The sequence below is a fragment of the Haplochromis burtoni genome, unplaced genomic scaffold (genome assembly GCF_018398535.1).
Source record: "Haplochromis burtoni strain Fernald_Lab_line unplaced genomic scaffold, NCSU_Asbu1 Contig_431, whole genome shotgun sequence".
In the NCBI taxonomy this organism is placed as follows: domain Eukaryota; kingdom Metazoa; phylum Chordata; class Actinopteri; order Cichliformes; family Cichlidae; genus Haplochromis; species Haplochromis burtoni.
Genome location: NW_024582792.1, coordinates 193,664 through 219,477, shown reverse-complemented (window position 1 = coordinate 219,477; position 25,814 = coordinate 193,664). Strand labels below are relative to the sequence as shown.

General features: G+C 39.9%; 1 protein-coding gene across 20 annotated transcripts in view; it reads left to right on the top strand.

The window, feature by feature from the left end:
- Positions 1-25,814, top strand: part of cacna1aa (calcium channel, voltage-dependent, P/Q type, alpha 1A subunit, a) — an 85,532-nt gene that overhangs the window by 41,366 nt on the left and 18,352 nt on the right. For 5 of the 20 annotated variants that reach the window (XM_042213271.1, XM_042213262.1, XM_014341399.2 and 2 more), the window contains exons 19-41: positions 922-972; positions 1,817-1,985; positions 2,259-2,854; positions 2,944-3,293; positions 3,381-3,504; positions 4,757-4,886; positions 5,323-5,382; positions 5,480-5,592; positions 10,402-10,413; positions 12,399-12,498; positions 12,686-12,846; positions 13,030-13,170; positions 13,260-13,461; positions 13,548-13,712; positions 13,935-14,045; positions 15,580-15,663; positions 16,721-16,723; positions 20,743-20,859; positions 21,447-21,512; positions 21,821-21,918; positions 22,033-22,183; positions 22,691-22,818; positions 23,947-24,043. In XM_042213271.1, coding sequence (XP_042069205.1) covers positions 922-972; positions 1,817-1,985; positions 2,259-2,854; positions 2,944-3,293; positions 3,381-3,504; positions 4,757-4,886; positions 5,323-5,382; positions 5,480-5,592; positions 10,402-10,413; positions 12,399-12,498; positions 12,686-12,846; positions 13,030-13,170; positions 13,260-13,461; positions 13,548-13,712; positions 13,935-14,045; positions 15,580-15,663; positions 16,721-16,723; positions 20,743-20,859; positions 21,447-21,512; positions 21,821-21,918; positions 22,033-22,183; positions 22,691-22,818; positions 23,947-24,043 — 3,229 coding nt within the window. Of the gene's footprint in view, positions 1-921; positions 973-1,816; positions 1,986-2,258; positions 2,855-2,943; positions 3,294-3,380; positions 3,505-4,756; positions 4,887-5,322; positions 5,383-5,479; positions 5,593-10,401; positions 10,414-12,398; positions 12,499-12,685; positions 12,847-13,029; positions 13,171-13,259; positions 13,462-13,547; positions 13,713-13,934; positions 14,046-15,579; positions 15,664-16,720; positions 16,724-20,742; positions 20,860-21,446; positions 21,513-21,820; positions 21,919-22,032; positions 22,184-22,690; positions 22,819-23,946; positions 24,044-24,910; positions 25,008-25,814 lie in introns of all 20 variants that reach the window. The other 15 variants (XM_042213269.1, XM_042213268.1, XM_014341400.2 and 12 more) reach the window with 11 other exon arrangements.

The following is a 25,814-nucleotide window of genomic DNA, read 5'->3' as shown; positions in this document are numbered from 1 at the left end:
ATTCTAAACGGAGTGCAAAGACATTTTAGGAAGTATTATTCTAATGATAGTGAATAATTTTTTTAAAAGTTTCAGCACTGTGTTTTTAATAAGCTTAAAGAAGCCTTTGGAAATAATAAAAATCATATTAAATTAGGTTGTCCTTATAGATTTGGTCCTTTAAATTATTAGCGTGCTATTTTGTGTTAGGAAGAGGATCATGCACAAATTCTGAATTCAGAAATAAATTCATGACCAAAATGTATCTACTTTTTTAAGTGCCCCTAACCCTCTTTAAGACAAAGCAGAGCATTTCATATTTAAAATGTTTATTTTTAAATCTTACTGTAAGCTTTTCAGGGTTTATCAGTTTTCAGTACAGGTCAAAACTATGCAGATATTGTTTTATGTTTTATTAAAATTTTAAAACATGTTGTCATAATGCCAGTGTATGTTGTCATGTAGGATATACCCACAGGACCATATTTTGGTAAGTATTTTTTTAATGTAGCAGCTTCAGTGGAAAAAGAGAGTGAAGGGTAAACATGTGCAGTACATTATAAAGAAGTAAAACTGATCAGCGCACAACAGCAGCACTTGGGAAGGGAAAATGAGTGATAGAAGAAAATGGATTTTGTTGAGTGTGTGTATGTGTCTTTTGTGTCTGTGTGTACGAAGGGTTGCATTCCAAAATGCTTAAATTTTTGACAAAAAATATTCTAAGATTCGCTTCCATTTTTGGATTTCAGGATTATAGTTTACTTTTTTAGTAGTTTAGACATGTAACACTTTTGTCGTGGATAGCGATAATTTTTTTTAGAGTTGGCACTTTGTGTTTTTTTTTCCTTTCTTTTAAAAAAATTAATGGATAGCCCATTTTGGAATGAAATCCTCCTTCTGTTCTTTTGTGTCATCTCACTCACCAGCTGTTTCCCTCCTCAGCAACAAAGTACACAGTGAGTGTCACAACGCTTCTGACCCCTTTCTGGACTGGTATTTATTTATTTGTTTATTCATTTATGACTTCCTTCTGTTTATTGACTTTACAACCATTCCTTGCTTTTTTCATGTTTTAGATCTCTATCCTTTTCTTGGCCCTTTGTTCGTAACATCTGTTTTTTTCAAAATTATTGCACATATCTGGCTTTTTTTTTTTTTTTTTTTTTTTTTTTAGCTTTTTCTTTATGTTGGCTTATTTTTTAAAGTACTGTTTCTGTTGCCTACGGCTGTTGCTTTATTGTCATTGACTGTTGGCCCTGAGAGAAAAGTGAGTTAAAGTTGGTAGAAATTTTGGAGGGTAAGAAAGGAGGTGGTCACTGACAGTTTAGGGGTGTTTTTTTTTATCTCATCTTTTTGCAAAAACAAGAAATCAGTTATTCTAACTAATATAAACCATTCAATTCAGCTCAATGGCTATTTTTGCTCTGCACGAAATCTGTCCATTAACTTGTATGTACTTTAGCATGGGATGATTAGTTGTGTATAATTTGAACAAATTCGGACCTCGCCTCAGTGTTATCCTCCACACTGTTTCCCACGTGGTTTACCAAAATAGGGCCATCCTGCCTTGTGCTTCGGCAAGCTGTGCAGATACCCAAAGCCCTGTTCTGTTAAGAGCTGCGTTGTTTTATAGGTCCAGTCAAATGACCCTTTAAGTGTCTGTGGCCCCCAGTGTGTCTTTATGTCCTTGCTATTTGATGTACTTATATTTTTAGTGTTGGTTTCCACTTCATCATTCTCATGTCTTTGTGCGTTCATTTGCATAGCATCAAGTCTTAAAGCAGGTCTTAACGAGGCCAATCCCTTTCTACCTTTTCCACCATGCTTCATTTTGCAGCAAGGAGCAGCAGAAGAACCACATTAAGGGAGTCAGCAAGTCAGTGTGGGAGCAGCGCACCAAGGAGCTGAGGAAGCAGACTCTGGCATCCAGCCGCGAGGCCCTCTATAACGAATTGGACGCAGATGACCGCTGGAAGGCAAGGACAGGGAGGGAGGAGCACAACAATGTAAAGGAAAAGGCAAAAAGGGCCCCTAGACTTGTGCTATCAGTGTACACAAGTTATGGCCACGAGTGTTGATGATGACTTTTATTGGTTTTCATTTGTTCTTGTTAATCATTTATCGGTGGCTTATTTACCAACTATGGTCTAAATATTGGTTGGAAATTTCCAATATATAACTGAAATGTAGGTCTTCTAAAGTTTTGCCTCCTCTCATGAATTACAAAATTTGAAATTATTCCTTCTGTCCTGTTTCGCTATCCATTCGTTTCCTTGCAGGTCAACTATTCACGTCACATCCGTCCAGACATGAAGACCCATCTTGATCGACCCTTAGTGGTGGACCCCCATGAAAATCGTAATAACAACACAAACAAGACAACTGGCAACAACTCAGACTTCTGTGTCAGCCAGCACCATCCTGAGCACCATGGCCAAGTGGGAGGGGATGGTGGAGGAGGTTCAGGTCCACCCAGACCCCCCATGGAGCGGGGAGAATCCACGGAGAGTAGACGGAGCCGCAAAAGTGAGCATCACCACAGCTCTCATGTCCGTCTGGATGCTACAGTGATTCCTGGGCCGGGTTCAGAGGAGAGGGTACCCAGGCGCCATCACCACACGCGGACTGGGAGTCGAGGAGGAGGGCAGTCCGAACACAGGAAGCCAAGGTCACATCGAAAGAATGCTGAAGATGGTGAGGAAGGTGGGGGAGGAGCTGGAAAATCTGGAAGACATAAGAGCAAAGGAGTGGATGGGAGTAGGGAAGGAGGAGAGCATGAGCGAGCAGGCAATGGCGGTGAGAAGAGGTCAAGAAGAAGCCGGCGTGGAAGCCAAACAGAGGGCGAGGGGAAGCGTATGTGCTCACACAGAAGGAAGTATGTCATTCATTTTTCGTTTTCCAGTCATCCTTTTTACAATCTCCTCTAATCTGATGGCTGTAATTCTTTCTTTGACCTCTTCCTAGGGACTGCAGTGTCCCAAACCTTTCTACCACACGGCCCATCCAAAAGAGTCTCTCAAGGCAGAATAGCCAGTACAGTGAGGACATGGACAACCTCATGAACACCAAACTGGTGTCTGGTTCTACACCACCTAGCGAGGGTCGCCCCTATCCAGTGGCCAGTCACACTGTCACCCCTGGATTTGGATCTGCCCTTCATCTTGCTAACAGTGGCACTCGTGGAAGTTTGGTCACGTTGGATAGTTATGGGAATGTCGGACATCACCGTGCAAACAGTGTGATCAGGCTGCCCCACCCTGATTATACTGCTGTGGACATGCCCATTTTTCCATCCACCAATGCCATACTGCAAGGTAGGGGTGAATGGATGTGTTTTTCTTTTCTTTTGTATTTCTTCTGCTACTTTATAGCTCTTTACAATGTTTTCCTCCTACCTTCAGTTAATAAAAATGCCAACACTGAACCTCTGCCAAATCCTACAAATGATGATGAGGAAGGAGGGGAAGGAGGGCCTAGGCCCATGCCTCCATATAGCTCCATGTTCATCTTCTCGACCACCAATCCGTAAGTGATACGTACTAACAATTACCAATGCACAGGCTAGCACACGTAGTATATGCACAAATTGCAAACTGAAACACACTGTCTCATAATTAACAGTTAACCATATAAACCTTTGGCTAAATCCCTATCCTAATGAGGACACATCTGTCCTTAAGTGTGAACACAAAGTCAGCAACACAAAGCAAAAATGAAAACCAGCCCAAAGAGACTTGAAAGCATGAGAAACATGAACAGGTCAAAACAGAGGCTGCAAGCCTGACTGCTGATCACTGCTTTTGTTACTTGTTGAAGTTCAGGCTCTGGCTGCTGGGCTGGGGTCAACATGCACTCAGCTTTATCATCATTCTTGGCTAGCTTTGCGTTAGCATGCTGTCTGTGCAGATGTTTGCAAAGAGATGAAGCAGTACAATACTATAATGGATGCAGTTTCCATTTTACCTTCACGCTCTTGTCCTTTTGTGCAGTGAAAAAAAGTAATGTCCATATCTCCGCTCCTCTAATGCTGTATAGCTGTTTTCTGTTGCCTACACTTTGCACAGTCAAAAGTCAGCTTTATTGTAGTTGACTTTTGATCCAAAAGTATGAGATAAAGTTGATTGTTGGTATAATATTTTGAGGGTAGGGAAGGATGTAGTTAGTGTCTAGACAGCTACTCTTGCCTCTTTAGTTAATTTGATGCAGTTTGGTGTGGATTTAGCAGTCTATTAAATTGTCTGTACCTTACAATGGTTTGCCCAATGGATGGGAAATGGAGGCATGAACCACATATCAGTTATCTGATCCTGATAGCAACACCAGAAACCAAGAAAAGACTGCCATTGCCCGGCCACTGACAAACTGATGGATTCCCAGATTGATATTTGGGTAAACCCTGCTTTACTTTAGCTTTTCTACTGTGGTCGCACAATTTCCCACAGTGCTGATGGAAAGATTGACTTGCCTGTCACTATCTCAAAAACTATTTCAAATGAAGCTCAATCATAATGTCATGTATTCTAGACTGTGCTGGCATAGCATGAAAAGAGGTCATTTGCTAAAATTTGTTGAAGACACAAAGCCTAATTTTAGCAAATGAGCAGGTCTAGTTTGTGTAAACATTAACACAGAGCTGTTTAAACATTAGTTGAGTATTTGAGAGGGATTTAAATTTTGTTTAGCCTCCACAATGGCCTTCATTATAGTTATAAATTAAACATAATGGTATGCATTGCATTAATGCAAGAGAAAAACAAATATCTTTGTCTGCTCCTAGGTTTCGACGAGCATGCCATTACATTTGCACCCTGCGTTATTTTGAGATGTGCATCCTGCTGGTCATTGCAATGAGCAGTATTGCCCTGGCAGCTGAAGACCCTGTTTGGCCCAATTCCCCTCGAAACGATGTAAGAAATTCATCATACATGTATTATTGGTTCTTTTGGCAACAAAAATATTATGCATATAATTTATCTATTAGTTTTTGTATTTACTCTCAAGGTTATTTTTGCCATCTCCCAAGCCTTACGTGCGTGGAGGTCTGAGCAGTAAATGAATTAACTATATAGAGTATGAGATAGAACATATAAATCCAGCACTTAAAATGATTATTGACAGTTTTATAGTGGGTAGACAATTAAGTGGCACACACAATATTCAGGATTTTCTGTGTTCAGACTCAGCAAAATGATACGAACTCACAGACCACACATGCACAGGAAACAGTTGAAGTTTAAAGTACTGCCTTCTTTAGTAATATAATATCAGATGATGCAAAATAAGTGCAACACTGCACTTATCTAAAATACAAAATCATCATATGCTCACTTTTTCTTTGTGCAGGTTCTGCGCTATTTTGACTACGTCTTTACAGGAGTTTTTACTTTTGAGATGTTAGTAAAGGTGAGACAAATCAGCATTTTTCCTCCGTGTTGAGACAAACATTCTCCTCTTTTTGATAAAGGCTGTAATGGGTCCTTGTTTTTGGTCTCTTTTCTAGATGGTGGATCTGGGGTTGGTCTTGCACCAGGGCTCTTATTTCCGGGACTTGTGGAACATCCTTGACTTTATAGTGGTTAGTGGTGCTCTGGTGGCCTACGCCTACGCCTTAGCGTAAGTCTCCCTCCTGCTTCCCCCTCTGCTCTCTTTTCTCCTCTCCCGCTCCTCTCCCCTCTCACTGGTACCTTGGAGTACAGCGTCCCCTGTTCTTCTTCACTCAACCATGGCTGATTTTTGGCCTCTACTTTCTCTATCCTACACACTTTTCTTTCATTCATTCGCATACATTTTCTCTCTTGGCACTTTTTCATTCTCTTGTGTCCTGTTATCCTCCACCATAAACCCAAGTCTTACCTTTATTTAGAGTGCAAAAGACCTGTCCTCTTTTTTTGGCCATGTCCTTACTTCATTTCTCTCACGTTCACATTTTGCTCCTGCAGTCCTTTAATTTTTAAGCTCCTCCTATTTCAAGCTCCTTCCAGCTTCTGCGTAAACACTCCCACATTATAAAATAGATCCCAGCATCCTCTCCCTATCTACCTCCCCATGTGAGAGGTGAGGACCACCCTTTGCACCTGTAACCCTTTAGTGCCCAGGGCGTTCTAAAGTAAAAGGGCCCATGCAAACCCCGGCCAGGTCACCAAAATTCTCAACTACGTTCTCTACTACAAAGCAGGTACTTTAATCTTTACTTGATTTGCATGGCTGTAAAGATAAAAATACAACTACATGTTGATTACTGAGTTAGGCTGTAGATAATAAGTGCTATGCTGGTACAAAGCATGAATTTTGCTTTTGCATGGTATGTGAGAATATAAAGCAATTTATAGATTTAGAAGTCTGCATTAATGTGATGTCATGTTTTGGATATAATATATACACATATATGTAGATATTAGGGGTGCAACGATACACAAAATTCACAGTTCGGTTCGGGTCGATGCTTTGGTGTCACGGTTCGATATTTTTTCGATACAAAAAAATGTTCATGCCTTTTTAATTTGTCATTTATTAAAATTATAAATATATATTTATATCGCCTCTTTCAGTGCGCCCCAGGGTGGCTGTGGCTACAATGTAGCTTGCCATCACCAGTGTGTGAATATGTGTGTGAATGGGTGGATGACTGGATATGTAAAGCGCTTTGGGGTCCTTAGGGACTAGTAAAGCGCTATATAAATACAGGCCATTTACCATTTACCATATTTTAACTCAAAAGTACAGTTTTTAAATTTAATGTTGCTGAAACAACAAAATAATAATAATAAAAATATCTATCTGATCGAGAAATCACTCATCTTTGGAAAAGAGAGTTTATAACAGAGAAATGGCTCTTTTCAAAATAAAAGCTATACTATATGCTTCTTCTGGGCTATATTCTCAGCAGCATATTAAACATATCAGGTCCCCATAAGGAGAATCATGTGCTCTGTCTAAATGATCCGGGTAAAGTTTGTAGCATGTGTGCTTGTTGTTTTTGTCTGCTTCCACTTGTCTTTGCACTAGGATGATGTCGGCGTAAATGTGCAGTCATATTTGGTGTGTTCCCACTGGTGCTGTCAGCGTTAATCTCGTTAAAATGACATTAACGCCATAACGCGGCAAATCTCCGTTAACAAGTTACCATTGATCGCCCCGTGCGTGGGGCTGGATGGCGTTAACACGTTAACAAGCTAACTGTGCTAACGCACTAGTTCCCACAAATTGAGCATTGCGTGGCACATCCGACATACTGTTTTACTTTTGTCCATGACGTGCTTACCATCAGGGTCATGCTTCACATGAAAACCAAGATAGTACCAAACGCCAGCTCTGAATGAGGGTGGGGGAGGTTCAATTTCGGGTAGCGTTAAGGCAGTTGCCATGTTGCAACGAGCTTAGCTTCTGTCTTGCTAGCTTGCGCTGCGCTCAGTGGATTTGCACTCGACAGTGCAGCCTAGGCGGAGTAGTCGAACGCAGATCCACTGAGCGCTCAACACAGACAGCATGGTCAGAAGAAAAGTTGATAAAATAAATAAAAAATTTTGTATTGTTCGATACATATGCATACCGAACCGAAAGCACTGTATCGAACGGTTCAATATCGATACGAGTATTGTTGCACCCCTAGTAGATATGTTTCCGCATAATATATTTGTGCTCTCAAATTAATGATAATGATATACCATAGATTTTTACACAGGTCTGCAATATGTGAAGACACTGGATATTGTTTTTACTGTGGAAGTGACTGAAAGCAAACCTACATAGCTTAAACTGCTATGAGCTTTTGGACACTTGGATTATAAGGCACCTAGCATTCATCTGTGTTGGGTCATTGAAGTTGGTGGACTTGGAGCCTCTTGGATGGAGGATGCTCTGCTCATTTTAACTTAAACACCAGTAACATACACTTATGGACAAAAGTTTTGGGCTTCACACTCTTTTAACTACAGCTTTTGCCACAGATCAGGCACCTAGCCATACAGTCTGCCTTTACAAACATTTGTTGTTCTAAAGAGTTCAGTGAATGTAAGCATGGTGATAATATAAGACACCATACCTACAACAAGTCAGTTCATGAACTTTCTTCCCTTTTAAATATTCCACAGTCAACCATAACTGGTATTATTGCAAAATGGACCACAACCACAATATGGCAGACCTTACAAAAGTTACAAAGCAGGGTTAGGCAGGTACACAGTGTAGAAAAGTCACCAACGCACTGCTGCAGAGTTCCCAACCTCCTCTGAATTTAACAACAACACAAAAACTATGAATTAGGAGCTTCATAGTATGGGTTTCCAGGCTGAGCAGCTCCTGTAAGTGTAAATAGATACAGAATTTGTATTAATCCGAATATATTTGACAGTTTTATTTAAACTGAACTGAAATGAGAAACTTTCAGAGACTCTGTGAGTGTGGTCTGTATCTAACCACTTGAGGTCTTCGATTAATATACTGCAAATTAATATGGGAATAGCTAAGTGATACAAATAAATTAATACATTTTGAACTTTTGACTTTATACCTCTCTGACCTGTCTTCCCCATGTGATGTTTGTATAATGTATGTATGGTCAGAAGGGTAAGTCGGCGCTGGCAAAGGTCGGCAGCCTTAACCCAATTTCCTTCGGGGTCAACCTTCAGGATCAATAAAGTTTTATTGAATTGAATTGAATAAAACTGACACTTGAGTAATGACTTGAACTAAAGATGACACCTTGGATTTTCATAGTCCCAGAATGATATCTTGTGACGTTGTCCCCTCAGATCTCCTCAAACAGTTGGGGGTTTTTTGCGGTCCTAATGACCCATCTTTTATGCCACCTTTACTGAACTGCTCCTCCTCTGCACTTTGTGTCCATTCTTCCACCTCTTTTTATCATACATCACGACGACACTCAAAATGTACTTAGTTTTCTCATCATTCTGGTCTTGGAAAAGTCTGTGAAACAGTGCACTTTCACGGGTATTTCTCCAGATATACCGAAGAAAATATTCTGCACGCTTAAATGAAGAAATAGGCTTTTTTTGTCATTCGGTATTTTGTTTACTGAAATTAATGAGAGTCTCTGGAACTATGGCAAAAATGTTAGAAATTTTGGCACGGTCACTGGGAATAGTCGTGAATTATTTCACCAAGATTCAGGTCTGTGCCTTCAGCAGTCTATCCCCACCAGTGGGTAAGAGTTAAACCCAACAAGTTACCAATAATCTCAACTAATAAAAACCTTCCAGCTTTCAAATGCTGCTATGCTAAAATAGTTTTGGTTTAATCTAACATAAACTAGGTTGTCCAGCTTATCTGCTCACTTTATAACTATGCCGTAGTACATTGTTAAAGTCCAGCTGAATTAAGAACTCATGAACATGGCAGGTGCTCCACGGTTCTGGTAGAGGTGATCCATTGTCAAGACGTTCACTCTTTGTGAATCATCTTTATATGTGTGTGTGTTTTAACCAACACTCTTTCCCCTCATTTTAGTTGAATTTGTGTCTCTCTGTTTGTATATACAGAGATCTTTGTCTCCACCTTTTCTGTGTGTCCCAACCTCTTTCTGTTTCACTGCTGAATTTTCTTTCTCTGTGTATCTTCTCTGCAAGACCAAATTCATCCAGTGGAAATGTTGAGTATGAATTATAATGTAGCCTTAATCTGAAGAAAACGAACAAACAAGCCCAATTTGACTATAGTAGAGGTTTATCATGCTAATGGCTGATGGGAGATCGGAACCAGTAAGAAAAGATTCCTACCCATCCAGATAGTACCTTAATTCAATTGGTGAAATCAAACAGCACTCCTGAAGCGATCAGAAGTCTTGTTGGAGATGTTTATCACTCCCTTAATCAAATTATTCTGGTCTGAGGGCTGCTGTGTCTTGGACCACTTATGCAGCTGTCCTTCATATTTCTGCAGTCAGACTGAGGTTCAGATCCAGACAGGCTCAGAGTCAGAGATGATGACTAATCAAGTTTGGTTTGCCTTGAAGCGCACGTTGACATTCTAAGATGGTTTTTTTCACCAGGTAGTGTTTACTCTGCTATGTGCCTGAAATGAGTTTATATGTGGGCTTGCTGGTCCTTAATAATAGTAATTTGAATATTTAATTGTTAATCATGACGTTTTACACATTAGATCATTTTCAGAGTAGCACTAGTTACCATTTGAAATCTTGCACACTCATCAAGCAGTTTTGTTTTTTGTTTTTTTTGGGGGGGGCTAAATTGTGAATGTAAGAGATTATCTGAATGTGTGAGTAGGTTGGTTGATCTAACAAGAGAAGGTACTGTCTTTTCTTTTTTCCCCTTTCTCTCTCTCATATGGATGTTTCCCTCAAAATCCTTCCTTTTCTGTGTCCCATTCTGTTTCTTTATCCCACCTTGTCTCCTCTGTCTTGTTGTTCTCACCTCTTACTCATATCTCTCTTCGGACTACGAGCAGCAGCGGCAGCGGGTAAAGTTCTCTCACTTTTTCCTCCTCATTTTCTTCTTCTGCACTCTTGGTATCTGTTTCTCTGATCACACATCTCTTTCCTTCTCATTCATCCATTGTCAAAGTTGAAATGTGTATCTGTCTATATTATTTTTCTTTTTTTTTTTAAATCCATTGTTCACCATGGAACAACTCGGACTCAAACCCAACTAAACCTCATCTTAACTTCTGTCAGGTCCTCAGCTGATTCACACAGATGCAAAGGAGATATTTGTGCTTTAATTGCAGGTTTTTCCACACATTTTTATTTCAACAAATATGGATATGAACATGATCAAGAAAGAAACTTTTAACCAAAGATGGATAAAAACACAGACACAGTGATTTGCATACACACACACACACACACTCATGCAGATACACACATTAGTGGTGGTTGTGTGCAAATACACACACAGCCACCACCAGTCTGCCATCTGGTCTAACAGCTGTAAGACACAGGCAGCTGTATACACAGCTGCTGCCCCCCTAAGGATCACTTTCAGTGACCTCTTCACCCTGATCTGTACACTGGATATGTGAGGATTTGTTCAAATCAGGGCATTTGAATTACAGTCAAATTTTCTATTAAACTAATCGCAGCCAGTTTACATAAAGTCAGCATCAGTTAACTCCTGCATTGTTTCTTTAGGCTCCTGCAGCCTTGTACACAGTGCCAGCCCAAATCCAGTATTTGACATGTCTAGATTACAGAAACCTATTCAGAAAGTTTGGACAACAACACCTTTCACCTTGGAAGCTATAGCAAGTAGCTAGGGATCTTAAGCTACTTGCTATAGCTAGAGAGATACCTATGGCGTTACCACAGAAACCCATAAAGATAGGTTGGTAATGTCTGGAAGCACAAATCCGACTGTAACACTTGAAGATAAGGAAAGTCTGATCACAACATCTGATTTAAGGAACAAATCTGCCATGTCTTCAGTCTGAACATAGCCTTTGAGGTCTATTATAATTTAACACTCTATGGCATATGTGCCTGGACAGTTACACTGCCAAAGTGAAAAAAACAAAGAGAGGTTTGGCTCAGCATTTCATTGGGAAATGCTTTATAAAATCTTTGTCTTGGCCAAAAACCATGCAAGACAAGATTCCATGCTGTCTGAACAATGCTGTGAAACAAGCTAATCCTGGAGCTTATAGAAATTAACTAGATGAGTCATCAAGAGAGAGTTTGGCTGTTCATTTAAAATTTTTTTCCCATTTTTAAGCACAACGACACTACCAAATTGTGGCATATGCTTGAAATTGAAGGCATTTTGAAAATGTGTTAAAACTTTTAACGCATTTACGGTGACGAGCAGAAGAGCCCCTTGCTTTGCTCCTCTTACTCAACTGCCCTACGACAGAATACAATTTTGTTCTCGCTGAGACTACAGCTAAACTCTCTCTCTCTAAATGTCTCTCTATAGAATAAATTTCTCCACCCCTCAAACTGCTGCTTAAAAGAAGAAATACTGCAGCATGGAAAGCAAGGTTTCAATGCAGCATGAACAGATTTCACCATTAACTGCGCATGGGCAAACTGAGGCTTTAGTGTTTTTGAAAGGCATTGAAATACATTGCAAAACACTACACAAGGGAGATAGCATTCAGACAGGAATGATATCAGTTGTTCCCATAGCATGTACTCTAGTTATAAATCCCCACCTAATTCTAGCATGTAGCTACGATGTTATCCTCACACTTAGGAATAAGGCTAAAGCGTAATCTGATAGCAATGCTGCATGTGTTGCTATGCACTTAACCCAGACGTAGTTACTCATTGATTTTGAGTTAACTCGGACACACATGCCATCAAGAAATGGCTGCCCATCGCCATTTTGGAATCGAGAGGACTAAGGCTTTCATGTGCTGCGTATACTAAGTCTGCTGAGACTTGTAACTTTCACTCTCCTGTGTGTACATGTATGTCTTCTTTGTTTTTGGTGTGTAAACACGTGTAGGGGGAACAGCAAGGGAAAAGACATCAGCACCATCAAGTCGCTGAGGGTACTGAGAGTGCTACGACCTCTAAAGACTATTAAACGACTTCCCAAACTCAAGGTACGGTTGCGCAGCAAAGAGACTCCATTACTTATATTTCACTTTTACACAGATTATTGATGAAATCTACCTTAAGGTAAGTACAACAACCAAGAAAATTATACAAATTACACCCTGATCTACCATCATCTATTATTCTTTAACCCCCCCCCCCTAATATTATGTTGTTCTCTTGCTTTGTCCTCAGGCTGTGTTTGACTGTGTGGTGAACTCTCTGAAGAATGTGCTCAACATCCTGATCGTCTATTTACTCTTCATGTTCATCTTTGCTGTGGTTGCTGTGCAGCTCTTCAAGGGGCGTTTTTTTTACTGCACTGATGAATCCAAAGAATTTGAGCGCGACTGCAGGTCAGGAAAAAAAACCCAACTCCTTTCACCTTGCGCTGTGAAAATGTCCTGGTGACCTGCATAACTTTTGGTTTAATCCTTAAAGATTAAAGTGTCTCCTCTCCATCCTCTGTGTCATACCTAATGCAAACGTTTATAAGTTTTTTTTGCTTTCAGTCCTTGTGCTGATTCTGTGTTTTTCAGAGGCGAGTATCTGGTGTACGAACGTGATAACGAAGTGAGGGCGCAGAAGCGGGAGTGGAAGAAGTACGATTTCCACTACGACAATGTGGCTTGGGCCCTTCTCACCCTCTTCACTGTCTCTACTGGAGAGGGGTGGCCGCAGTGAGTAGCCTATATGTGAATATATTCATTCATAAATAGAGCAAGTGTGGATATTGACAACCTCTAACAATACTTCAATGTCACTTCAGGGTGCTGAAACACTCGGTCGATGCGACTTACGAGAATCAGGGCCCAAGTCCAGGATACAGGATGGAGATGTCCATCTTTTACGTGGTGTACTTCGTGGTCTTCCCCTTCTTCTTCGTCAACATCTTCGTAGCTCTCATTATCATCACCTTCCAGGAACAAGGCGACAAGATGATGGAAGATTACAGTTTAGAAAAGAATGAGGTGAGCAAGGATTCCGAAACTGGAGCGTTGCATGATGGAAAGGCACGATGCAAACCGAAAATGTCTTTTTCTGCTGTTTTTGACAGAGAGCCTGTATAGACTTTGCCATCAACGCCAAGCCTCTGACACGCCACATGCCACAAAACAAGCTAAGCTTTCAGTACCGTATGTGGGAGTTTGTGGTGTCACCGCCATTTGAGTATACCATCATGGCGATGATCGCGCTCAACACAATCGTGCTGATGATGAAGGTAAAGGCCTGCAAGCTCCAAACAAGGAATAAGTAACGCACAGAACAACATAAACACCAAGACAGCCACCGAGTTGCTGAACTTAACGTCTAAATTTATACCATTAGCTCTTGTTGCCTGCGCCTTAAAAAAAAAATACAAGCAGCCTTTACTAGTCTGGAATGATTCAAATACTTCTGCTTTTCTGAGAGAGGTACTGCCTATGTGTGTTTTTGTTTACAGTATTACGGAGCCTCCGACACCTATGAAGCTGTGTTAGCCAACCTGAACATAGTGTTTACTTCCCTCTTCTCCATGGAGTGTGTACTCAAGATCATCGCCTTTGGAGCACTGGTGAGTATTTCTGGGTTTATGTGTGGCGACGATGTACTGCTCTGTAAAAATACGAGAAGCCAATAAGAACATATATACATATTTATTTTCATGCCTTTTTTCTGTATTGAATGAATTTTACCATTTAAAATGAACAGAATGCCCATATACTAAACAAAACAAAAAACTGAAAAAGTTTACAGCCAAAAACAGCTCTTCATCTGGGCCTGACTTTCAACTAGATTACCCCGTATCCCCCACTTTCTCCACCAATCTATGTATTACACTGTCTAATGCTATTCGGATTGTTGGCAATAATCAAATGATTTGTTTTTCAGTTACAAAACCAAAAATTTAAACAAATCAGAAGCTACAAAAAATCAGTGATAAAGTTATTTTACCGGCAAAAGATGCAGATGAGAGAAAAAAGTACAGACGAGATAGTTTGACAATGAATGGGAGGTGATAAAGGACAGAGGTGGGATTATAATATATTAACTGAAAAAATGAAAGTGAGTGACATATAGGCGGCCAAAAGAGAAGCAAAGATTAGAGAGCGGGTGGTGAGTAGACAGCATCAGCTCTGATTCATGGATAAACTTATGTACGTATTAGGCATGTCGTAAGCACACATAATCCCAGCCCTCAGAGATATTAGTGTCCGTGTGTGTGTATGTGCGTGCGTGTGTGTGTGTGTGTCAAAGTGGTTTATTTTAATATCCGCCTCCCTTGCTCTCCCCTGGTCCTTCCACTTGTCTAATGCACAATTTGGCTCCAGGCAATATGTGGGTAAGCAAAGAAGCAGAGGCTTATTAGCATTTTGTCCCGAGTATTACATGACTCGTTGCTTTGAGTGTCCCCACTTATTGAAAGAATGCTTTAGAAAATCTCTAATCAAATATAGATTGAAATTTTTTTTGCATATATATCTATAAATGGAAGGCTATAATAGAATTTTTAAAAGTTTTTGAAACTGAAATAAATTCAAATTGGTTTTTGCTGTACTGTATGTGTTGTTTGATGGATGTTATAGTCTTGTGATGCAGTACAATGTGTCCCTGGTGTGCTGGTATCTTTCCAGCTTCCCTTCACTGATGGTCAATTTGTCTCATCTAATTTCTTTCCTGTTCCTGTCCTACACTGACATTTGTTTTCTTCCACTTTCTTGTTCCCCTTCTGTATTTTTCTGTCCTTGTCTCATTTTCTAATTCTTTACTTCTTACTTTTTTTTCTCCTTGGTATGGTTTTTCATTTAAATATGACTTATACATCCTTTTGCTTGTTATTTTCATGTGATCTGTCTGCGCTCCATCCCATTGCGTTGCTCAATTTCTCTGTCAATCTTTATCTCTTCCCCTCCTTACTCTTTGTCTGCTTCCTTGCCACATCAATGTTCTTCTGCTTTTTACTGTGTCACTCTTGCCTCATGTCACCTCATATCCTCCTTTTTTCTCCTTTATCCTGCTCGTTGTTCTTCTCTGTCCCTGTCTCGTCTCTTCTTCTTTCTCTCGCTTTCTTGTACTTCTTTTTTCCCTCTCTCTTATGCTGATCACAGAATTATTTCAAAGATGCCTGGAATATTTTTGACTGTGTGACAGTTCTGGGCAGCATTACAGACATCCTCGTTACTGAGCTTGGGGTAAGTACCAGATTTTGAGGTGTCTGTGTACAGATGTTTATGTTTTACACTCCTGTATTGAAAAGTCAAACTGGAAGCAAACAGATGTGATATTACATTAGCATGTTTCTTTCTTAAACAGGTATGACTGAGGTATGTTTGGTGAACTTCAGAATGTGTTTGTGGACTTTCACATCTGCCTCACCATCTAAAAAACATTAAGTAGACAAGACAAGGAGTAAGGAGAGAGCATGAGTTAGAGGCCAGTGTTGAGTTGCTCAGTCATGCATGAGCATCTCTTGAAAGTCTTATATAATTGTCCCAGTTGGTGGGATGGGAATACAGCCAACCAGTGCCGAGCCACTGACAGGCAGGAAGGCAGGAAGCATGCTGATTACCTATAGTGAGCCATAGCCTCTCCAAGCAGCCTTTTAGTTTATTATAATATTAGGGTGGTCAGTGGGTGCATCATTTTGCAACTGCATCAGAAGTACCTGAAACAACAACAGCATCAACAACATTATGGGTATATTAAGATCAATGATGAATGAGTGCCCTAGATTTGGTGTGCAGCATTACATTTTTGCTAAATATTGCACCAAATTGCCTGTAATGACACGCTGAACCAAGTAAACAAAATGAGTTAATTCAGTTTATTTAGGACCTGCATTCAGATTTTTCAAATGTTGTATTACCTCACTATGTCCATTAAGGAGATGAAATTGTGTGTCAGTGCATTTATTATGTGATGCATGAAACTGGGTTGAGCATCATTTGTGAAACACTTGTTCAATCCTAAAAATCTATTTAAACGTGACATTGTTATTTTCAGATGCCGTACAGCTGTATATGTAGGCAATGCAAAGTTGTTGAGGTGGTGTGTTTAGATAGTTATTGACAATCTGAGACAAAGAACCCCAAAAATAGTACATTTGTATAAATCTACATACAGAAGGTAATCAGAGAGACTCAACCTAAAGCTAATATTTGAAGGTTGGTACAAATGTTCTTTGTATATTGTTGGGACATATTTTAAGAAAAGACTCTTGTTGCGTAAGAAGTAAACTCTGAATAACAGATGGTATTGATAGGAATACAAGGAGTGCAGAATTATTAGGCAAATGAGTATTTTGTCCACATCATCCTCTTCATGCATGTTGTCTTACTCCAAGCTGTATAGGCTCGAAAGCCTACTACCAATTAAGCATATTAGGTGATGTGCATCTCTGTAATGAGAAGGGGTGTGGTCTAATGACATCAACACCCTATATCAGGTGTGCATAATTATTAGGCAACGTCCTTTCCTTTGGCAAAATGGGTCAAAAGAAGGACTTGACAGGCTCAGAAAAGTCAAAAATAGTGAGATATCTTGCAGAGGGATGCAGCAGTCTCAAAATTGCAAAGCTTCTGAAGCGTGATCATCGAACAATCAAGCGTTTCATTCAAAATAGTCAACAGGGTCGCAAGAAGCGTGTGGAAAAACCAAGGTGCAAAATAACTGCCCATGAACTGAGAAAAGTCAAGCGTGCAGCTGCCAAGATGCCACTTGCCACCAGTTTGGCCATATTTCAGAGCTGCAACATCACTGGAGTGCCCAAAAGCACAAGGTGTGCAATACTCAGAGACATGGCCAAGGTAAGAAAGGCTGAAAGACGACCACCACTGAACAAGACACACAAGCTGAAACGTCAAGACTGATGAAATGAGAGTGAGTCTTGATGGGCCAGATGGATGGGCCCGTGGCTGGATTGGTAAAGGGCAGAGAGCTCCAGTCCGACTCAGACGCCAGCAAGGTGGAGGTGGAGTACTGGTTTGGGCTGGTATCATCAAAGATGAGCTTGTGGGGCCTTTTCGGGTTGAGGATGGAGTCAAGCTCAACTCCCAGTCCTACTGCCAGTTTCTGGAAGACACCTTCTTCAAGCAGTGGTACAGGAAGAAGTCTGCATCCTTCAAGAAAAACATGATTTTCATGCAGGACAATGCTCCATCACACGCGTCCAAGTACTCCACAGCGTGGCTGGCAAGAAAGGGTATAAAAGAAGAAAAACTAATGACATGGCCTCCTTGTTCACCTGATCTGAACCCCATTGAGAACCTGTGGTCCATCATCAAATGTGAGATTTACAAGGAGGGAAAACAGTACACCTCTCTGAACAGTGTCTGGGAGGCTGTGGTTGCTGCTGCACGCAATGTTGATGGTGAACAGATCAAAACACTGACAGAATCCATGGATGGCAGGCTTTTGAGTGTCCTTGCAAAGAAAGGTGGCTATATTGGTCGCTGATTTGTTTTTGTTTTGTTTTTGAATGTCAGAAATGTATATTTGTGAATGTGGAGATGTTATATTGGTTTCACTGGTAAAAATAAATAATTGAAATGGGTATATATTTGTTTTTTGTTAAGTTGCCTAATAATTATGCACAGTAATAGTCACCTGCACACACAGATATCCCCCTAAAATAGCTAAAACTAAAAACAAACTAAAAACTACTTCCAAAAACATTCAGCTTTGATATTAATGAGTTTTTTGGGTTCATTGAGAACATGGTTGTTGTTCAATAATAAAATTATTCCTCAAAAATACAACTTGCCTAATAATTCTGCACTCCCTGTACATAATCTGTATTTAGGAGATGAAGTCATTTCTTGGACAGAATTAATTTAAGAAGAAATTCAAAAACTATCCCCAATAATGTTGAAGTCAGAGTTGTAGAGTATTTGCAGCTGTAACCAAGAATCAAGAGCCAATGTAACAATTACTACTGAAAGGCTTTTCTCTCTTTTTTTAAACAATTTATAATAATGCAATATAAGCTGTAATAAGTGGAGGCTATGTGCTCTGTATATTTCTTGCCTCAACCACGTGGAAAATCCACCTACATTGCAAACATTACATTATTATAACCACCTCTGCTCTTCTTTGACAGTTGCATCATTACTATATATCACATGACTTTGGCAGTCAGTCCTATTGGGTGGTGTATGAGTTTTTGGTTACCTTGTATGTGGGTCACATCTTAGTACTGTAGCTTGCTTCATTAGAAAGGTTGAGAATTAGTGCCTTTCAAAGAGATGCCCTGTTGTCTCTCCACTCTAATGCCTCACCAATCTTACCATTATTATAAAAATATAGATCCCAATTGATTGAGTATGGTTAGATGATTTCCTCTCCCCTGTGTTGTATTGTTTGTTTCTACCTGCCTGGATAGGAAAATCTTCTTTTTCTGAGTTTGGTTTGATTTGACTTGTTTAGCTCTTGATTATTATTATTATTTTTTTATTTATTTATTAGTTTATTTATTTATTAATTGGTACAGAGCGTGAATCTTTGTTCATTTGGTCTTGATTATTTCTACTCAAGATTTTATTCACTTATGTATCGACATACAGTCATGGATTTTTAGAATCCATGTATTTTCTTTTTTCATGCTGCCTTGATTCTTGGTATCAGCATTATGAATGTGTAAAATCTACAGACACTTACCTTTGTGCTAATTTCTCTTTGAATGACTGTTGATTTCTTTCTTGTTTTTATCTTTTCACATGCTTTCTTTAAATCGTCCTCAAACTTAACGACGATCTACTGTAATCTACTTCTCCAATCCCCTTCTCCCCTCAACACCTACTACTTGCTGTGATTCCATCCAATCAAAATGCACTATGATTCCTCTGTGTCCACCCATGACAACTGGCTTGGTCAATCTCTCTGGTTGTTCTTCGAACCAACCAATAATCCAAAAATTTGCTGCTATAAACCATAACTCTGCAACATCCACATGTAGATGGTTTGTAATTTTTTGGAGATCTTATTTTACTGCATGTGTTTCAGCTGCATCCCAGTCAACGTTCTGGCTCTGGAATGTGTACAGTTTGCTTGACTGCTTTGCTATGATCACTCTGAACCCTTAACTTGTACATTTGCGTTTGTTATCTCCCAGCTAGTCACTGTATATCTCCACAAGCGTGTCCTGAAATATATCCTTTACTCAACACTAATATTCGGTTTGTAAAGGATTGGGTTTTAGAAACTACAGTAGATGGTAAAATTTATCCACATATATGTATAAAAGTTGCTGGGAGAGTGTTTCTAGTAACAACATATTAAATCCAAAGCTTTGACAGTGGCAGGAAGAACAAGTGATGCATGTTGCCCATTGCATGCCACTGGCAGAAACCCCTGCACACACAGACACACACAGAAACATGCAGCAATGCAATATAAGCAGTAATTGAATAAAGCCTGCATGTGCTGCTACCAGTTACTTTTGAGCACTTCACATCTCAACCTGCAGTCTAATAGATTTATCTGCTAAACTATGTACAGTTTATTAGTCACGTGTTCAGTCTGATGAGAGTGGAAAATGGTAACCTAAAGAAATTCACCTATGTAGTAATGACCTTTGTTGGTCCTTGAACCACCCTCTGCTCTTATTTGACAGTGACATCACTATTGTATGTCACATGACTTTGGCAGTCGGTCCTATTGGATGGTGCATGAGCTGCCGTTTTTGCTTGCCTTGCATTGGCTGCTTTGCCTTGTGTTTGGTTCACATCTGCATGCTGCGGCTTGCTTCATTTGAAACGTTGCATATTTTGCCTTCGGAGAATTAGTGCATTTGGTTGTCTTTCCAAGAAGTGTCCTGAAGTCCCTGCACTCTAACTCCTCACCAGTCCTAACACAATTACTAAAAACATATATCCCAATTGGATGAAACTGGTTAGATCTGGATGATTTCCTTTCCCCTGTGTTGTATGGTTTGATTCTACATTACTGGATATGAAAAGCTTGTTTGGAGCCTTGCTGATTTGAGTTTGGTTTGCTTTGACTTGTTTGGCTCCTGATATTTTTTATTATTATTTGTATTGAGTTTGAATCTTCTTTAATTTGGATTTGACTGTTTTTCTTCTCATTTTTTTTATTCGTCTGTAAGGAAGATTGCCTGCATAATTTGAAGTACGACTAACTATTTTCCTTCCCTTTCCATTCCCCAATCCCCCCTCTTGTTCCTTTTTCACAATCCTTTATTTCTGTTCTCTTTCCCTTGCTTTTCCCTTCCTCAACTCCCCCATTTCTCTGGTTATACTGTGGCTGTATTGTAGAATAATTTCATCAACCTAAGTTTTCTAAGGCTGTTCAGAGCAGCTCGTCTCATCAAACTGCTGAGACAGGGAGAAACCATCCGAATCTTGCTCTGGACCTTCGTTCAGTCTTTCAAGGTTTGCTTCCAATTATACAGCTTATTACCCTGAAAAATCACATGCATTGATATGTGTAGACGCTACATGTCAGTGCAGTGTATTCATTGTATAGATCCCTTCCTTTTACAAAAGAGGTTTTGGTGCAGTGCAAAAGTATATTAAAAAAAAGAATTTGATTCTGATTTGAACCTTATATTAAACTGTAAAACGTGTTGTTAAAAGGCATTATTCATTTTAAATTGGCTGCCAGCAATTCTTTTAGAGGAAGCTGTTCCTAACATTGGTAACATTGTCATGCTTAAAGGTACAGTGTATGTGTATCATACAAAGGAGCCAAGAGAGGACGGAGGTCTTCATATTTTTTTTCACTGCATGTTTGAGGTTAAACTTTTAACTTGGATTTCAAAACAATGGTTTTCAGAAATTTCTGGAGTCCATGGAGGGATTTTCATAAGACCAATAGAGGCACTTATTAATTGTGAGATATTCCACCAGGTGTCAGATAGATAGATAGATAGATAGATAGATAGATAGATAGATAGATAGATAGATAGATAGATGCAGGATCTAGCTTATTAGTTAACATTTATTGTGTCTCTTTTCAGGCACTGCCTTATGTTTGCCTCCTCATTGCCATGCTGTTTTTCATCTACGCCATCATTGGGATGCAGGTGGGTGAGAACCTCAACCTAAAACTTGCTCCAGTGCTGCTGGGATGCATTAAATATATTTTATAGTATAACTATAATGACGAGGAGTGCAGCATACTAAATGATAGTGAAAAGAGTGATCATATTTGGAGTATAATAGCAAGAGAAGGAACATTACAAAAATGTCAAAATGGGATTTATGTCTTAGTTTCAGATTGTTACTTATAATCTTTGTTCCTGTATGTTTTTGTGGCAAAAAAGACTAAATGTTCAGCGATCAACAACCATCGTCTAGTTTTCACTTTTAACAGTATCATTGTGTTTGACAGCTGTTTGGGAATATTGCAATTGAAGAAGTTGGAGACAGTGCCATCAACCAACATAACAACTTCAGGACCTTTGTAGAGGCTCTTATGCTTCTCTTTAGGTGCTTTTATATGTAACTCTGTAAACCTATAATATACATTTCCATGCATGCCCCAGTCTCTCTTGAGGTCATTCAATTCTGGATAGGTAAAATAATCTTTTTGTATGTTTGAAGGAGTGCAACGGGTGAGGCATGGCACGAGATCATGTTGGCGTGTCTTGGGGGTAAGGACTGTGACCTCAAGTCAGGGAATGTAGATCCAGATTGTGGCAGCCAGTTTGCCTACCTCTACTTTGTGTCGTTCATCTTCTTCTGTTCATTCTTGGTGAGCCCCCGGGTTATCCCAGTTACTGATCGACATAACATAATATAACATTACATGACACAACACAGTGCAATGCAATGCCACACAGCATGACAAAACGCATTATAACATACACATAACTAGGGATGGCATAACACGACAGCACAACATAAGATGACTTGACAAAACTTAACATAACATCATGTGACCGATCATAACATCGTAACATAATGTATCACGATATAGTATATCATAACGTAACATGAAATACCACATTGTAACCTGACATATCGTAAAATTGCATGACATAACTTGGTATAACGTAATATGACATAATAAGACATAACAAGACTAACAATAACATAAAATTGTCCATCTTTTAGTTAAAGCTGATTAAGTAAATTAGCATTTCACGTCACAGCTATTAAACCAGTGATTTTGTGAAATCAGTGGCTGTTTGTAACTTTTTTTGTAACTTTTCTGTTTGTATGTGTGTCGCTGGGTGTGTTTGTGTGCATGCATGCATAGATGCTGAATCTGTTTGTAGCTGTTATCATGGACAACTTTGAGTACCTGACTAGAGATTCATCCATACTAGGACCTCACCATTTGGATGAGTATGTCAGGATATGGGCGGAGTATGACCCTGCTGCCTGGTGAGTTATATAACGCCTATACTCAGGTGTAAAGAGGCACAAGCACAAGGAACAGATCTGTTTACACATGTAGTACTTGCACATATATTCATAAAAATATACTTTTAAGAGTTTGTACATACAACAACAAAGACACTATTTAAAACCTGATATTTAGACACCTTTAATGCATCTTTTTCTCTATATTTTAATAAGCTTGCCCACACAGAGAGACGCAAGAAGTTAAAGCGGCTACTTCTCCTTAATTTTGAGATTTTCTTTTCTTTTTTTGGTGTGAAGACTTTTTTTTTAAGTGATACAGTGAACAAGAGAATTGAACACATACAAGCATCGGCTTTTTAAAACATTAATTTACTAAAGAAATAGCTGCAAGGGGGCTGTAACGGATCTGAGTATAACCTCATCAGACATCTGGTTATCTCTCTCACACCGTACAACCCCTCCCACTCTGTCCTCGCCTTTACTGTAAACTCCCTTCACCCCTTCCTAACACTCTCCCTCTTCTGGAATCGGTATACTGTCAAAAACTTAACACGGCAACGTCTACACTCCAAACTGAAGCTTCCGTGTAGTCCAAATGTATATTGTAGACATGCTAAGTTTCATGGTATCTGTATTCCAGTGCCTGTGTTTTTCCCTCATGCCTTCCTATAGAATGCACTACTATAAATAGAAAATACAAATAATATGGTGTGCAATAAATATGCTGTGCACCATTTCTATTGTACAGTTGTGTTAGGATTGCCTTTCTTGAGACTAACATGCTATTTTTTAACCTCTAAGGAAACCAAGTAATAAACAAAGAAGAAGAAGAGAATACAATAAGAAGGCACTGTTTAGGACAACTTTAAACAGAATGTGCCATTCAGTTATGTTTCTGCTATTTCTGTATGTGCATGTAGAGTTTGTATAAGTGCATTCAAGTGATGTCGTAAGAGTCAGTTTTTACAGTTCTTCTATATTGTAAAGTATTTCCAGATACTGTGTTCTTGTCAATCTTGTATTCTTCCTCCCAATGTCCCCTCTTCTTTCTTGATGTGTGTGCCTGTGTGTGTGTGCGTGCGTGTGTTTTTCTTGTGTGTGTGTGTGTGTGCGCGTGTTTGTTAACTCCCTGTATTCTTCTTGCAGCGGGCGCATACATTATAAGGACATGTACAGTTTATTACGAGTTATCGACCCGCCTCTTGGCTTAGGCAAGAAATGCCCCCATAGGGTGGCCTGCAAGGTTTGACTTCCATTCAAACAAAACTTCTTAAATCACACTTGCTAGCCACAGCATCCAGGAATGGAGTGAATGCCGCTTTGTTTTCTTCTTCATTTCAACTTTACAACTTTGTTTCCACCATTATCGACTTGCATTCTGAACTGCCGAGAGAATGTGCGGGACAATGCAGACACCCAGAGAAGCATGCGAAATGCATTAACCGAAATAGGGAGGGGGAATTCACATCAAGGCGTTTTATCATGTTGGAAAAAATAATCTTTTTTTTTTAATATATGAGCATTTTTTTTCCTTTTGCTTGCTGTGGAGACATGGCTATAATGTAGCAAGCTACGGTCGCCCACTGTAGTGTTGCATTGTTCTTGGTTGTTGGGGGGTTGGGGGAACGACAGAAACTGCATTGACACTTCTTCCCTCACTCCTTCCTCTTCCTTTTCCTCTCCTGTCTGAGCAGGAGCAGCTTGGCGCCCGCTGTCAGGCTCTGCCTGTTCTGTTCTTGCACAGAATTATCTTCTGATACTACAAGAGGATATTTATTCCTTAAATTCTTCCTCTTGCTCGCCTCCCTATCCACTGTCATTTACCCTGTTCTCTGATATGACAACCTGTTAGAGAGTACTGTTACTCAAAGAGAAGCCACACAGCCAAAACAGTCTCTCCAAATCCTCCCAATAACCTTGTCTCTCTGTTGTTGTTTTTTTTTAAACATTGTTTCAGTCATCTCTCTCTCTCTCTCTTGCTTTCTGTCTATCTTTCTCTAAAATCTTTTCTGCTACTCTTTCACTCTCTCTCCATTGTATTTCTCCTTCTTGGAATATCTGCATCTCTCTCTTTCTTGTTAACGGGGTGGTGGCATGGCTGATGATGCAGTGGCAGGATCAGTTGCAGGGAAATGTATGACATGCTGAGGCACATGAGTCCTCCACTAGGCCTCGGGAAGAGGTGTCCAGCTCGGGTGGCCTACAAGGTCAGAAAGGCCCCCATCTTCACCCAAGTCTTCTATGGGTGATGTGGGTTTTTTTGGGGGGGAAGGCTATCTAGAACAATGATTTAAATTATCAACGTGGTGTAAACTTTTAGTGTCATTGTTTCTTTGGTTCTGTTCCTGTTTCTTTTTGTGGAAAGTGGGGGTGGGCTGGTCGGTGTTGTGACGTTGTGTGGTGATGTGGGACTTGTGGGTGGAGGTAGCAGGATGGTTAGGTTGACGGGTTTAGATAAGGGGTCTGTATCCACAGGAGGGGATGACAAAGAGGGACCTTCTCAGCTCATTTGCACCGTGTACAGCTCACATACACAAAAGCACAAAAGGCACACACCTCACGATTAGTAGTGTCCTCGTTTAACTGTATAGATCAATGCTGTATGAAGACATTAAGACACCTATTAAGCAGATAAACGTGTCACACATGTAGGCACCCTTCAATACATACACTTACACAGAAGCATGCGTGTGCAGCAGGGCTTGGAAGGTCCATTAGACTTATGTCCTCTGACTCGTTCCATCCTGTGGATGAGGTAGACGCATACACAGAAACACACAGAAATAGGTCATATCAACCTACACAGATATTTTCTGTTACTTCTCATGGTAGAGAGAGCAGAAGGGCTTGTGTCAGTGATGTGTTTTCCTCAGAGAGCCTTTGGTTGCCATACAGAAGCAGTTCTTTTTCTGTCACCCTTCATGTAGCAGCTCCAAGCCCCCAAGCAGCCTTTTCTATCTGCAAGTCCAATCTTCTCTTTGTCCTTTGGTTCTGTCGTCAATGCAGTTCTATTC